Source organism: Siphateles boraxobius, unplaced genomic scaffold (genome assembly GCF_051911475.1).
Source record: "Siphateles boraxobius isolate OS27281-9 unplaced genomic scaffold, OSU_SipBor_1 25, whole genome shotgun sequence".
NCBI lineage: Eukaryota > Metazoa > Chordata > Actinopteri > Cypriniformes > Leuciscidae > Siphateles > Siphateles boraxobius.
The window spans coordinates 34,780,001-34,796,114 of NW_027508866.1; the positions used below are offsets into that span (position 1 = coordinate 34,780,001).

The following is a 16,114-nucleotide window of genomic DNA, read 5'->3' on the forward strand; positions in this document are numbered from 1 at the left end:
GCATTGCTGAGTATTTTTTCCTTAAAACTGCAGTGAACTAAAGACAGTCTCAAAAACACGGTTTGAAATCGCTAGTGTTTCTGACGTCACAAACTACCTTGTAACCAATCAGATCAACGTGCCGGCGGGCTGTAACATATCATTAACAGAGAACTAGCAGGGGAGGCTCGAGGGATGCCAGGTTATCCGGTATATGTTTATGTCGATATGAAAAATCGTGTAGAGATGAGTTTTAAGGGATAGAATAATTGACTACAGGGGGACTTTAATTTCAATAAATTTTCTGCATGGATTGTGAAAAAAGATGCGAGTCTTCTTGTTTAACAGTGTTTTCTCCCTTCGTGTGCTCATAGGTCAGTGTCCCGAGAGCTCCCGCTGTGTGGTGTCCCCCACATCCGCCTTCGCCATCGCCACCGCCGCCGCAGGACACAGCAGCCCACAGGGTTAGACTCACTGAAACTGATCTCCCGTCGCGTCACACTCCTCGTCACGCTCACACACTTCTCTGCTGTCTCTATTCAGGATTTACCAACCCAGAGAAATCATGCGATAAAGAGTTCCTCATCCGCAGGGCCGCCACCAACAGAGTGCTCAATGTTCTGCGCCACTGGGTTTCCAAACACTCGCAGGTTTGTGGGACTTGTATCATTTCCTGCCAGCCAGTTTCAGTTCCTTGAGCCATTTATCATTCATAATAGAGCAGGTGAAGAGGGTATAATTCTAAAAGAGATACTTTCCCCTGTTGATTAATCACAGTACATTAAGACAATTGTTTTGTATTACAAACTACCAACATAGTAGCAAAATTGTGGAAGCACTTTATTTTACTGTCCTTTTCGACATGTACATACTATGTACTTATTACAGTAATTGTAATAACTGGGTTATAGCTTGGTACAAACCCTGAACCTAACCTTAACCAATGCTGTTACCTTATATTACCGAGGTTTTTCTTAGACAAGTACACGTACTGTAAAACAAAGTGTAATTCAAATTGTTTATTGTAATAAAGCAATGGGTTTAACTTCAGACGTAAAATATTGAACCAACCTCTGAGATTTTATGTTAATATTTCAATAATTTAATGACACAATCACATGTTGGGTGTAATGCATTACTAAGTAATTAATTACCGTAATTTAATGATGGATTACTCCCCTTCCAATTTTCCTGTAATTGAATTACAGTTTCTTCTGATGCCACACAGGATGGACAATAGAACAATTCTATAAAACAAGTAGATGTAACATCAAATTTACGTCTAATGTTAAAATGTATGTTTTTAATGTGACCTTCACCGTTTAAATACTTTAGTCAGTTCAATAATAATTTATGCAATTTTATATTATTTATTTAAAAGAATTAAATAATGAAATGCTTCACTCTGAAACTTGCAGCGCATCAGGCTATACAGTTATTTAAATTGCTCTATTTGATTTGATAATTACATTGCAAATATCATGGAGCCCCGTTTATTTATTTTAATTTTACATTCAATATAATTAATTATTAACTTTCCATCAAATCACAAACCCTCTTTTTTTAAAGTAAACAAAATGCCAATAAACTCAAAACATTTGTACCTTTGCATTTGTACATTTGCTATTTTACCTGTGCATGATTATACGATTTATTATTTGCATTTTATGATCAGCATTGGGCATGTGACTCTATCAGGACAGGTCTGTTCAAACAGCCGCTATGACGTGTCCTCACACCTCATTGTCAGCCCTGCTTTGCTCTTCATTCCTTCATCGTGTGCAGTAGTGACTGTGCTGAAATGTCAGCGGACCCCCAAGGGCCCCGCGCTGTTAACATGTCAGGAACATGCGTCCAGTCAAATCTACTCCATTCTTTAGCATGCATGGCATTTGAAGGAAGCTGGTGGTTTATTTATTGTAGTATGTCCCATTCTTCTGGCTCACAGCAGTTTGAGAAAGCAGGCAGTTATTTAGAAGATGCTTTATCTAGTGATATATGAATAGTGAGTATCTTAATGACTGATGCTGATATCTAATGTGGCTGATATAACGCCGATAAATTGCATAAACTCATAACTAAGGGATGATTCTTTTTCAAGCTGCTTTGAAATATATATTGTAACAAGCACTATTCAAATAATATTGTCTTGTATATTTTCTCAAATTCACTTGAAATTTGAAAAAAAAAATCTATATTTAAATAAACTACTGTTAAATAGTTTGGGGTCAGTCAGTTTTTTTAAAAAGATAGTAATACTTTTATTCAACAAAGATGCATTTCATTATGGAAGCTTGTTTCCGCCACGGAAAAATGTATATCACAATGAATCTCACAATTCTTAAAAAAAATTCTTGCAATTGCGAGTTCATATCTCGAAATTCTGACTTTTTTTCTCACAATTGTGAGTTTATATCCCATACATCCCTTAATTGCGCGATATAAACTCCATAACCATAAACCCCAATTGCGAGTTATAAAGTCCATTTCAGAGATAAAGTGACCCCACAATTCTGATATTTATTTCAGTTATTTGAGTTTATATCTTGCAATTCTGACTTTATAACTGCGATTTTATAAGTGCGAGAGAAAAACAATCTGAAGTGTGAGAGAAATATTCAGTGGCAAGCTTCCTTACAATATTGATCAAATGTGATTGTAGACATTTGTAATGTTACAAAAGATTATATTTCAAATAAATGCTGGTCTTCTGAACTTTCTATTCATCAAAAAATCCGGAAAAAATTTATCATGGTTTCTACAAATATATGAAGCAGTAGAACAGTTTTCGACATTGAGAATAATCAGAAAAGTTTCTTCAGCAGAAAATCTGCATATTAGAATGATTTCTGAAGGATCATGTTCATGCACACAAACACTATTTTTGTGTTAAATTTGTAAAACCCCACGCATCAGTAACGGTTGATTCGCATTTACACACTGTGTTCAGGTTTTATGGCCATAAAGTACAGGAACATCCCGAACCTCACCAGCACTAAACATTAGCCAGAATGGCCACCACATCATACAACCCTGTTTTCCGTCGGGTCGTTGCAACTCCATGTGTTTGTCTGTGTTTGCAGGACTTTGAGATGAACGCAGAACTGACGGCGGCTGTGGTCGCTCTGCTGGAGGAGGTTCTGCGAGATCCAGATCTTCTGCCACAGGAGAGGAAGGCTGCAGCTAACATACTCAGGTGAAGCTTCCATGGAGGAATCCTTACCAATCTCAGAGGAAGAGTTTGATGGCTCCGTGATTATTCACCAAACATATTTCATCAACTACTCACCTTGTGTTAGCTGAAGTGTGTACACGTTAAACTTTGACTAGCTGGATAATTTTAGATTAAAAGAGTAAACATCTTAGTTAAAATTCAGATTTTTACCAAAACAGCATTTATTAGGATGGCATGGCATCATTACTTTTGTATCTTTCATAATAGCAGTATTAGTATTAATATGGTTATCACAAAATGCATATAATGGCGTGAGCCTAATTCTACATTCTTGCCAGCAATCAGAAATAAAGCGAGAAAGTGAGAACATCTCCAGGGATGTCAGGTCTTGAAGACTTTCGTAAGATTAAGTGAGTGAATTTAAACTCATTTCGTGAGTTTAAAAGTCAGTAAAGAAGATTCTGCTCACAAAGACTGCATTCTTTAAATATAAAAAATACAGTAAAAAATAGTGAAATATTATTACAATTTAAAAAAACTGTTTTCTATGTGAATATATTTTAAAATGTTATTTATTCATGTGATAAAGGTTGAATTTACAGTGTCACATGATCCTTCAGGAATCATGCTAATACGCTGATTTGCTGCTCAAGAAACATTTCTGATCATCATTAGTGTTGAAAACAGTTGTGCTGCCATTTTTGCAGAAACCGAGATGCTTTTTTTCCCAGGATTTATACAAAGTTTAAAAGAAAAGCATTTATTTGAAATAGAAATCTTTTGTACCATTATAAATGTCTTTACTGTCACTTTTGATCAATTTAATGGGTCCTTGTTGAATAAAAGTATTATAGGTATAAAGTATATTGAATGGTAGAGTATGTGGAAGACAAGACTTAGGAGGAATGCTATGGGATTTTGTGAAGTGGATTTAAATGATTAAATATGTGTTCTATGGGGAGAATAGAATTTATATTTATATATGGATTTAAATATATTATATTTGAGGTGAACTGCTCCTTAACTCTTTACTCTTTCCCCAGTGCACTTTCTCAAGAAGAGCCAGATGATTCACAGCTGAAGATTGAGGATATTGTCCAAATGGTTAGTGTCACTTCACTGAAGTGTGATTAGATGTATCTCTTTCATCCCTGTGTAATTTTGCGTGTGTTTTGTAGTCCGAGTGTCCGAGGGTCGAATGCTTTGAGTCACTCTCGGCAATGGAACTAGCGGAACAAATTACTCTACTGGACCATATTGTGTTCCGGAATATTCCATACGAGTGAGTATTCCATCAGATTGTTGGTGATTTACTCTATAGTACTGTTTGATAAAGGTGTTTAATGTCTTTCTAGGGAGTTTCTTGGTCAAGGCTGGATGAAAACGGACAAAAATGAAAGGACTCCGTACATTATGAAGACCAGTCAGCACTTCAATGATGTGGGCAAAAATTATAATCTATAAACATCAAAAGATCAGACACACATCCTCAGATTTTAAAATAATAATGACAGAATGGTTTTGCGCAATTAAGATTTGTCTACAAAGCTATTTTTAGTCATTTAAGCAGAAGCTTTTAGAATAAAAGATGGTAAAGATAATGAGAAACACAGAATTTTGACTGCTAGTGTACATCAGGGGCTCCCAAACTTTTTTGTCAGCCAAACCTCCTAGACGTAAAACATTTACTTGAAGTACCAGATATTTTAAGAGATTTCAATACTTTAATGGCACATTTGCATGCTCACAGATGTCGATAATAATAATAATAATTATTATTATTAGATGTATGTTTTAACTATAATTATATTGTAAATTATAGTTGTACTGTAAAATAAAAAATATTTGGTGGTAGTTATAATAATGAAGTCTGCTGCATGTTTCAGTGTGAATTATTAAATATTCTTTTTTATTTTTTAGTACAACTGTATCCGACTATACAGTTAATTAAATTACAGCCTTTGATTTGAGAATCACAGCCCCGTGATTTATTTTAATTTTACATTCAGTATAATTAATTATTAGCTTTTCATCAACTCATAAACCCCCATTTGGGAAATCCTCGTGTAGATATAGAAAGATATACACATTTTTAAGACTAAAAAAGACAACATTAAACAGCAATTGCATGCATTTAACCCTTGGTCATCAATTAAAAAAGTTTCTCTGAGGTCCTCTGAGAACAAAAATGTCTGTGTCAAAAAACTGCCAGATTTGGTCTCATTTTAAAGACTTTTGACAGGTTATAGTTGAATTAAAAAAAGAAAAAGTACAAGAGGTAGAATTTACAGTAGAATTTCTTTCTCTCAAAGATTAAACGCACACACACACGCACACGCACACACACACACACACACACACACACACACACACACACACACACACACACACACACACACACACACACACACACACACACACAAAATTATACATCCATACCTATGCGCCCGCACAATTATTGCTGCATAATCCAATTGGCTTTATAATACGCAGAAGCAGAAAACAGGAGAAAGCTAGTATTTGCTTTATAGGCCAAACCTGAGAAAATGGCACCATCTTTTTAATTTATAACAATCGCCAACAGAACAAAAGCCTATTAACAAAGACTGCCTTTAATGTCCTTAGTGTAACTATCTTGTGTACTTAGTGTAAAATAGATATAGTAAAGGAAATGAAGGTGAAATTCCAATAAAAATACAATTTTGCCAAAATGTATGCAGTTGGCATTAACACAGACAAAATTATCCAAAAGACAGAAAGTCAGTATAACTGAATGATCATTTTTGTCTATAGATGAGTAATCTGGTGGCGTCTCAGATCATGGCTCAATGCGACGTGAGCTCCAGAGCCAACTCTATTGAGAAGTGGCTGGCTGTGGCTGATATATGCCGCTGTCTCAACAACTACAACGGAGTCTTGGAGATCACGTCCGCTCTGAACCGCAGCGCCATCTACAGGTTAAAGAAAACATGGCTCAAGGTCTGCAAACAGGTGGGTTGAGAAAGCCTCAGAGATTCCATAGGATTAAAAGCATTAAACAAACACAGTATTAGTGTTTTGTGTGTGCATTTTGTCCATTTTAACCATGCATGGATTTTGTTTATTGTCAGACCAAAGCTCTTATGGACAGGCTGCAGAAGATAGTTTCATCTGAAGGGAGGTTTAAGAATCTGAGGGAAACTCTGAAAAAGTAAGTTTGTGTATGTTAGTTTTACACTGAATATAAACACATACACTGTCAAATGTGTGGTGTGGTGTGGTATTTAATCCACAGCTGTAACCCTCCGTGTGTGCCCTATCTGGGCATGTACCTGACGGATTTGGCGTTTATCGAGGAAGGAACGCCCAACTTCACTGAGGAGGGGCTGGTCAACTTCTCTAAAATGAGGATGGTAAAATGCTCAAATTACTCAAGATGCTGTCAGGATTTTGAAAGACAACAGTTTATATTGTGTAGTCATCAGTAAAGAGCTGTGCTTTTGTTGTACTTCACAGATCTCACACATAATACGAGAGATTCGACAGTTTCAGCAGGCGCCCTACAGGATAGAACTGCAACCCAAGGTACAGTCTTTCTTGACGTATAGCGAGACCTTATGGAAGCTGTAGATACAGAATTGCTTTTTAGGTCAAGTGCACACTAAATTGCTCATGCACACTTTTAACCCTGTGCTGCCTGACTTATGAAACATGTCAGAATGTTTTCTGAAATTGAACTGTTTATTGAACCCTTAGACAAAAAAAGTTTGCATGCATTTTTTTTGTTTAGATTCATATTTAATGCATCAGTCTTTTATAGCTTATATGTCTGATATAGTGAAAATATGGAGGAAAAAACGCTAAATTTTATTCAGTGGCCCAAACTTAGCAAAAATATTCAATTTGGTGCAGATGCTGATATTTTATGACCAGGAAGTGAGATGAAATTCTTTATAACAGTATATATTACTTGCATAAAATGCAATTAATATCAGTTAATATTAATATCAGTCGTCTCGATGTATCTGGCAATAATACATCTCAGTAATATTATATTTAAATGCTTAGTTTTATGATCAAAGCTCTGTTTTTATAATGCAATGCAATACAATGATGATTGAGAGATGAACAAATACGTAAACCTCAATCCTCAAAAGCCTGATAATCTTATTAAGTTGGCTTGTGAAAGCCAACTTACTGAAATCCTATTTAAACTTATTATTATTCTTTTTCTTCTTCTTTTTATTAACCAAAATTTTCTGACTGCTACTCCTCCTAGAGCTTTAACTCTACAAACTCCAAACTCGGGTCAGACCTTCAGACTGTTCTGACTTAGTGTGCTATATCTTTTCAGACTGATTTGACTTTCAGATTTCTTAAAAATTAATATTAAAAATCATAAAAATCCCATTGACTTTCATTGCAACAGTTCAAATTGAGCCAAGGCTACGGTGGCCCAGCAGTGTACAACACAAAAACTCAAATCTAAACTCCCTGAAGCCCAAGACTCAATTAAACTACCATTCTATATGTACTAATGAACTTATCTATCTATCTATCTATCTATCTATCTATCTATCTATCTATCTATCTATCTATCTATCTATCTATCTATCTATCTATCTATCTATCTATCTATCTATCTATCTATCCATCTATCCATCTATCTATCTCTTTCTATCTATCTATCTATCCATCTATCTATCTCTTTCTATCTATCTATCTATCTATCTATCTATCTATCTATCTATCTATCTATCTATCTATCTAATCTATCTTTCTTTCTTACTAACTAATCTATCTTTCTTTCTTTCTTTCTAACTAATCTTTCTTCTTTCTTTCTTTCTTTCTTTCTTTCTTTCTTTCTAACTAATCTTTCTTCTTTCTTTCTTTCTTTCTAACTAATCTTTCTTCTTTCTTTCTAACTAATCTTTCTTCTTTCTTTCTGTCTTTCTTTCTTTCTAACTAATATTTCTTTTTTCTTTTTTTCTTACTAACTAATCTATCTTTCTTTCTTTCTAACTAATCTTTCTTCTTTCTTTCTTTCTTTCTAACTAATCTTTCTTCTTTCTTTCTTTCTTTCTTTTTCTTTCTTTCTTTCTAACTAATCTTTCTTCTTTCTTTCTTTCTTTCTTTCTAACTAATCTTCTTTCTTTCTAACTAATCTTTCTTTCTTTCTAACTAATCTTTCTTTCTTTCTAACTAATCTTTCTTCTTTCTTTCTTTCTTTCTTTCTTTCTTTCTTTCTAACTAATCTTTCTTCTTTCTTTCTTTCTTTCTTTCTAACTAATCTTTCTTCTTTCTTTCTTTCTTTCTTTCTTTTTCTTTCTTTCTTTCTAACTAATCTTTCTTCTTTCTTTCTTTCTTTCTAACTAATCTTTCTTCTTTCTTTCTTTCTTTCTTTCTTTCTTTCTTTCTTTCTTTCTAACTAATCTTTCTTCTTTCTTTCTAACTAATCTTTCTTCTTTCTTTCTTTCTTTCTTTCTTTCTTTCTTTCTAACTAATCTTTCTTCTTTCTTTCTTTCTTTCTTTCTTTCTTTCTTTCTTTCTTTCTTACTAATCTTTCTTCTTTCTTTCTTTCTTTCTAACTAATCTTTCTTCTTTCTTTCTTTCTTTCTAACTAATCTTTCTTTTTTCTTTCTCTTTCTTTCTTTCTTTCTTTCTAACTAATCTTTCTTCTTTCTTTCTTTCTTTCTTTCTTTCTTTCTTACTAATCTTTCTTTCTTCTTTCTTTCTTTCTTTCTAACTAATCTTTCTTCTTTCTTTCTTTCTAACTAATCTTTCTTCTTTCTTTCTTTCTTTCTTTCTTTCTTACTAATCTTTCTTCTTTCTTTCTTTCTTTCTAACTAATCTTTCTTCTTTCTTTCTTTCTTTCTAACTAATCTTTCTTCTTTCTTTCTTTCTTTCTTTCTTTCTTACTAATCTTTCTTTCTTCTTTCTTTCTTTCTTTCTAACTAATCTTTCTTCTTTCTTTCTTTCTTTCTAACTAATCTTTCTTTTTTCTTTCTCTTTCTTTCTTTCTTTCTTTCTTTCTTTCTTTCTTTCTTTCTTTCTTTCTTTCTAACTAATATTTCTTCTTTCTTTCTTTCTAACTAATATTTCTTCTTTCTAACTAATCTTTCTTTCTTTCTAACTAATCTTTCTTTCTTTCTAACTAATCTTTCTTCTTTCTTTCTTTCTTTCTTTCTTTCTAACTAATCTTTCTTCTTTCTTTCTTTCTTTCTTTCTAACTAATCTTTTTTCTTTCTTTCTTTCTTTCTTTCTTTCTTTCTTTTTCTTTCTTTCTTTCTAACTAATCTTTCTTCTTTCTTTCTTTCTTTCTAACCAATCTTTCTTCTTTCTTTCTTTCTTTCTTTCTTTCTAACTAATCTTTCTTTCTTTCTTTCTTTCTTTCTTTCTAACTAATCTTTCTTCTTTCTTTCTAACTAATCTTTCTTCTTTATTTCTAACTAATCTTTCTTCTTTCTTTCTTTCTTCCTTTCTTTCTTTCTTTCTTTCTTTCTAACTAATCTTTCTTCTTTCTTTCTTCTTTCTTTCTTTCTTACTAATCTTTCTTCTTTCTTTCTTTCTTTCTTTCTTTCTAACTAATCTTTCTTCTTTCTTTCTTTCTTTCTAACTAATCTTTCTTTTTTCTTTCTTTCTTTCTTTCTTTCTTTCTTTCTTTCTTTCTTTCTTTTTCTTTCTTTCTTTCTAACTAATCTTTCTTCTTTCTTTCTTTCTTTCTTTCTAACTAATCTTTCTTCTTTCTTTCTTTCTTTCTTTCTTTCTTTCTTTCTAACTAATCTTTCTTCTTTCTTTCTTTCTTTCTAACTAATCTTTCTTTTTTCTTTCTTTCTTTCTTTCTTTCTTTCTTTCTTTCTTTCTAACTAATCTTTCTTCTTTCTTTCTTTCTTTCTTTCTTTCTTTTTCTTTCTTTCTTTCTAACTAATCTTTCTTCTTTCTTTCTTTCTTTCTTTCTAACTAATCTTTCTTCTTTCTTTCTTTCTTTCTTTCTTTCTAACTAATCTTTCTTCTTTCTTTCTTTCTTTCTTTCTAACTAATCTTTCTTCTTTCTTTTTCTTTCTTTCTTTCTAACTAATCTTTCTTCTTTCTTCTTTCTTTCTTTCTTTCTAACTAATCTTTCTTCTTTCTTCTTTCTTTCTTTCTTTCTAACTAATCTTTCTTCTTTCTTTCTAACTAATCTTTCTTTCTTTCTTTCTAACTAATCTTTCTTCTTTCTTTCTTTCTTTCTTTCTAACTAATCTTTCTTCTTTCTTTCTTTCTTTCTAACTAATCTTTCTTCTTTCTTTCTTTCTTTCTTTCTAACTAATCTTTCTTCTTTCTTTCTTTCTAACTAATCTTTCTTCTTTCTTTCTTTCTTTCTTTCTAACTAATCTTTCTTCTTTCTTTCTTTCTTTCTAACTAATCTTTCTTCTTTCTTTCTTTCTTTCTAACTAATCTTTCTTCTTTCTTTCTTTCTTTCTTTCTTTCTTTCTTTCTTTCTTTCTTTCTTTTTCTTTCTTTCTTTCTAACTAATCTTTCTTCTTTCTTTCTTTCTTTCTTTCTTTCTTTCTAACTAATCTTTCTTCTTTCTTTCTTTCTTTCTTTCTTTCTAACTAATCTTTCTTCTTTCTTTCTTTCTTTCTAACTAATCTTTCTTTCTTTCTTTCTAACTAATCTTTCTTCTTTCTTTCTTTCTAACTAATCTTTCTTTCTTTCTTTCTTTCTTTCTTTCTTTCTTTCTTTCTAACTAATCTTTCTTCTTTCTTTCTTTCTTCCTTTCTTTCTTTCTTTCTTTCTTTCTAACTAATCTTTCTTCTTTCTTTCTTCTTTCTTTCTTTCTTACTAATCTTTCTTCTTTCTTTCTTTCTTTCTTTCTTTCTAACTAATCTTTCTTCTTTCTTTCTTTCTTTCTAACTAATCTTTCTTTTTTCTTTCTTTCTTTCTTTCTTTCTTTCTTTCTTTCTTTCTTTCTTTTTCTTTCTTTCTTTCTAACTAATCTTTCTTCTTTCTTTCTTTCTTTCTTTCTAACTAATCTTTCTTCTTTCTTTCTTTCTTTCTTTCTTTCTTTCTAACTAATCTTTCTTCTTTCTTTCTTTCTTTCTAACTAATCTTTCTTTTTTCTTTCTTTCTTTCTTTCTTTCTTTCTTTCTTTCTTTCTTTCTAACTAATCTTTCTTCTTTCTTTCTTTCTTTCTTTCTTTCTTTTTCTTTCTTTCTTTCTAACTAATCTTTCTTCTTTCTTTCTTTCTTTCTTTCTAACTAATCTTTCTTCTTTCTTTCTTTCTTTCTTTCTTTCTAACTAATCTTTCTTCTTTCTTTCTTTCTTTCTTTCTAACTAATCTTTCTTCTTTCTTTTTCTTTCTTTCTTTCTAACTAATCTTTCTTCTTTCTTCTTTCTTTCTTTCTTTCTAACTAATCTTTCTTCTTTCTTCTTTCTTTCTTTCTTTCTAACTAATCTTTCTTCTTTCTTTCTAACTAATCTTTCTTTCTTTCTTTCTAACTAATCTTTCTTCTTTCTTTCTTTCTTTCTTTCTAACTAATCTTTCTTCTTTCTTTCTTTCTTTCTAACTAATCTTTCTTCTTTCTTTCTTTCTAACTAATCTTTCTTCTTTCTTTCTTTCTTTCTTTCTAACTAATCTTTCTTCTTTCTTTCTTTCTAACTAATCTTTCTTCTTTCTTTCTTTCTTTCTTTCTAACTAATCTTTCTTCTTTCTTTCTTTCTTTCTAACTAATCTTTCTTCTTTCTTTCTTTCTTTCTAACTAATCTTTCTTCTTTCTTTCTTTCTTTCTTTCTTTCTTTCTTTCTTTCTTTCTTTTTCTTTCTTTCTAACTAATCTTTCTTCTTTCTTTCTTTCTTTCTTTCTTTCTTTCTAACTAATCTTTCTTCTTTCTTTCTTTCTTTCTTTCTTTCTAACTAATCTTTCTTCTTTCTTTCTTTCTTTCTAACTAATCTTTCTTTCTTTCTTTCTAACTAATCTTTCTTCTTTCTTTCTTTCTAACTAATCTTTCTTTCTTTCTTTCTTTCTTTCTTTCTTTCTAACTAATCTTTCTTCTTTCTTTCTAACTAATCTTTCTTCTTTCTTTCTTTCTTTCTTTCTTTCTTTCTTTCTTTCTTTCTTTCTAACTAATCTTTCTTCTTTCTTTCTTTCTTTCTTTCTTTCTTTTTCTTTCTTTCTTTCTAACTAATCTTTCTTCTTTCTTTCTTTCTTTCTAACTAATCTTTCTTTCTAACTATTCTTTCTTCTTTCTTTCTTTCTTTCTTTCTTTCTTTCTTTCTAACTAATCTTTCTTCTTTCTTTCTAACTAATCTTTCTTCTTTCTTTCTTTCTTTCTTTCTAACTAATCTTTCTTCTTTCTTTCTTTCTTTCTTTCTTTTTCTTTCTTTCTAACTAATCTTTCTTCTTTCTTTCTTTCTTTCTTTCTAACTAATCTTTCTTCTTTCTTTCTTTCTAACTATTCTTTCTTTCTTTCTTTCTTTCTTTCTAACTAATCTTTCTTTCTAACTAATTCTTTCTTTCTTTCTTTCTAACTAATCTTTCTTCTTTCTTTCTTTCTTTCTAACTAATCTTTCTTCTTCTTTCTTTCTTTCTTTCTTCCTTTCTTTCTTTCTTTCTTTTTCTTTCTTTCTTTTTCTTTCTTTCTTTCTAACTAATCTTTCTTCTTTCTTTCTTTCTTTCTAACTAATCTTTCTTCTTTCTTTCTTTCTTTCTAACTAATCTTTCTTTCTTTCTTTCTAACTAATCTTTCTTCTTTCTTTCTTTCTAACTAATCTTTCTTCTTTCTTTCTTTCTTTCTTTCTTTCTTTCTTTCTTTCTTTCTAACTAATCTTTCTTCTTTCTTTCTAACTAATCTTTCTTCTTTCTTTCTAACTAATCTTTCTTCTTTCTTTCTAACTAATCTTTCTTCTTTCTTTCTTTCTTTCTTTCTTTCTTTCTTTCTAACTAATCTTTCTTCTTTCTTTCTTTCTTTTTCTTTCTTTCTTTCTAACTAATCTTTCTTCTTTCTTTCTTTCTTTCTTTCTAACTAATCTTTCTTCTTTCTTTCTTTCTAACTATTCTTTCTTCTTTCTTTCTTTCTTTCTTTCTTTCTTTCTTTCTTTCTTTCTTTCTTTCTAACTAATCTTTCTTTCTAACTAATTCTTTCTTTCTTTCTTTCTAACTAATCTTTCTTCTTTCTTTCTTTCTTTCTTTTTCTTTCTTTCTTTCTTTCTTTCTTTCTTTCTTTCTAACTAATATTTCTTCTTTCTTTCTTTCTTTCTTTCTTTCTAACTAATATTTCTTCTTTCTTTCTAACTAATATTTCTTCTTTCTTTCTTTCTAACTAATCTTTCTTTCTTTCTAACTAATCTTTCTTTCTTTCTTTCTTTCTTTCTAACTAATCTTTCTTCTTTCTTTCTTTCTTTCTTTCTTTCTAACTAATCTTTCTTCTTTCTTTCTTTCTTTCTTTCTAACTAATCTTTCTTCTTTCTTTCTTTCTTTCTTTCTTTCTTTCTAACTAATCTTTCTAACTAATTATTTCTTTCTTTCTTTCTAACTAATCTTTCTTCTTTCTTTCTTTCTTTCTTTCTTTCTTTCTAACTAATCTTTCTTTCTAACTAATTCTAACAGCTAATTCTAATTCTAATTCTAGCTTTTAAAACTACTTCAAACTTTCTGGCTAGGCTTTTTCAAGCCAACTTAAAGTTTGCCAACAAACTTTTTATCTAGTTTAATACTCACGTTTTAACATGTTTTTTTTTTTTAAGATGCATGTAGAATTCAAGTAAACCTAAGTTACTTCAGTCCAGTAAATGTTCATCTGGAAATATTGCTAACAATATTGTTATTCGTATGTTTACTTAATAAAAATCAGTAAAGATTTCACAGCGAAAACTCACAAGCTGTTATTTTTTTATACAATTAAACTAAAAGGTTTTTAATTGCCAAAAAAGTATAAACTATCAATCAGACGACAGAAAGTATGTAGTAGATTGTGTACAACAGGTTTTTTAGTAACGGTTTGATCATGTTGATAATTTAGAGGCCTTGATGGAATAGACTTTATAAGGTTAAAGACTTGGTTTTCAGTTTATGCAACATATCGCAGACTAGACTTAAAACATGACAGGGAAATGAGCTTCAGTCTGGTTGCTGAACCAAGTGTGGAATCCTGTTGTGATCGACTGTTCTTCTCTCAGGTAACACAGTTCCTCCTCGATAAGACTCTAGTTATGGATGAGGACACACTTTATGAACTATCTCTGAAGATTGAGCCAAAAATCCCTCCTGCCAACTAAACGTGACGATAATGTTTACACCAGACGCGGATATCAAGTAAGAAGCTTTTGTGGGAATCTCTACTTCATCTGAACTAAAGTCTGTCCATGATAGAAACGACAATCTATCCATTTATTTACTTCATTGCATAGATTTTTGTATTGTGATTTTTTTGTTGTAAACTCAGGTATAAATGTGCCTTTTTAAAAATATTATGTACAGTTATAATATTCTGGAGTGCATATTTCTAGCATGATACATTTTAATATCAATTTGATAATCTCTTGAAATGGTTTTACCTGAATGCAAAATATCAGTTCCATTTTAAATGTCAGATGATTCCTTTAGTATAGTATAATGAGAATCATTTTAGTATGTGTAGAAATGTCTGTTCAGATATCAGTAAATGACATCGCAAGTGTGTGATTGATGTTCGCTGGTCCTACTTTGTCAAGCAAGTTTATTAATCACTCCTCCATTAAAATCCGCCCGTATGGATGACAAACATGAAATGTCAAAGCTCAAACAATCACTGTTACTGTTTACCAACAGAAATATCTGTCATTTGTTAATGTTAGGTGTCATTCGTTTACACAGCAGGTCAGCTGCATTTTGCCATGAGGCTGCATTTGCTCATTTAGCATGTTTTTGTTTGTAGAAACATTTGATATTTTTGGCATGTGTTTGCATGAATCTGTATTTAATATAATTTTCAAAAATACAAAATTAATTTCCATTATATTTTAAAATGTTTTCTTTATCTAATGGATAAAAAATAGCAGTTGCTATTGTTCAAAGCATTTGTTTCGTATGTTCTACACTTAACTCTTTCCCACCAGCATTTTTTTTACTCTTTCCCCGCCATTGACGGAATTTTCCGGCTTTCCAAGTTTTCACTGTTATACGGTAGGGGGTGCTATTAAACGTATTCTGAAAGAGGAATGACTCTCCTGATTAAACCACAGGCGAAGAAGAAGCAGAAACAACTGATATCATATGTAGGCAGATCCATTTGTGTGTCCAAATGCGATCAGCTACATTAAACGGCATATAAATCAAAACTGCCTACGTTACTAAATGAAATGTCGACCCAGGACGAGATATAGGACTGTGAAGCTTTAGGGGTGTTGATGGACTCGATCAACTCCATCTTTGTTTTGATCGTTGTTTTAATCCTATCTGGATTCTTTGACAAAAATTTGATTTTCTAAGCTTTTTGCTCCAAGTCTTGCTTTTTTAATGAAACTTACCCACCTTCAAGTGTTGATAAAAAAAGAAAGCATGAAGCTAGAATAAAACAGGCACAGAGCAGAGGCTCTGTTCTTTATTTTGATATATTGCATATTCAAATATTCATACAACAATATAATCTGGGGGCCATGAAAATTTTGTGAAGATGATCAAAAATGCTGGTGGTGTCTGGCAACTTTTTTCAAAAACGCTGGTGAGGAAAGAGTTAAACAAAGTTGCCAGCCAGCGCTAAGATTATTGATCATTTTCACAAAATGTTAATGGCAGCCAGAATATTTAGTTGTCTGAATATCTGAACTCACAATATATCAAAAGAAAAGAACAGAGCCTCTCTTTTAAACAACAACAAAAAACATTGTATTATAGCTTCTTGCATTCTTTTTTATCAACACTTGAATGTGGGTAAGTTTAATAAAAAAAGCAACATTTTGAACAAAGAGCTGTAAAAATCCCATTTTTGGCAAAGACTTTGTCCGCAGATGGAGTAGATCAAG

The 16,114-nt window shown here is 31.1% G+C and overlaps 1 protein-coding gene across 2 annotated transcripts in view; it reads left to right on the forward strand.

The window, feature by feature from the left end:
• Positions 1-15,410, forward strand: part of rasgrf2a (Ras protein-specific guanine nucleotide-releasing factor 2a) — a 43,850-nt gene extending 28,440 nt beyond the window's left edge. For both annotated transcript variants that reach the window (XM_077243721.1, XM_077243722.1), the window contains 11 exons: positions 354-443; positions 523-629; positions 3,063-3,175; positions 4,198-4,258; positions 4,333-4,436; positions 4,510-4,594; positions 5,948-6,145; positions 6,265-6,344; positions 6,429-6,546; positions 6,650-6,718; positions 14,291-15,410. In XM_077243721.1, coding sequence (XP_077099836.1) covers positions 354-443; positions 523-629; positions 3,063-3,175; positions 4,198-4,258; positions 4,333-4,436; positions 4,510-4,594; positions 5,948-6,145; positions 6,265-6,344; positions 6,429-6,546; positions 6,650-6,718; positions 14,291-14,389 — 1,124 coding nt within the window. In that variant the 3' untranslated portion in view covers positions 14,390-15,410. The remainder of the gene's footprint in view (positions 1-353; positions 444-522; positions 630-3,062; positions 3,176-4,197; positions 4,259-4,332; positions 4,437-4,509; positions 4,595-5,947; positions 6,146-6,264; positions 6,345-6,428; positions 6,547-6,649; positions 6,719-14,290) is intronic.
• Positions 15,411-16,114: the final 704 nt, after the last annotated feature.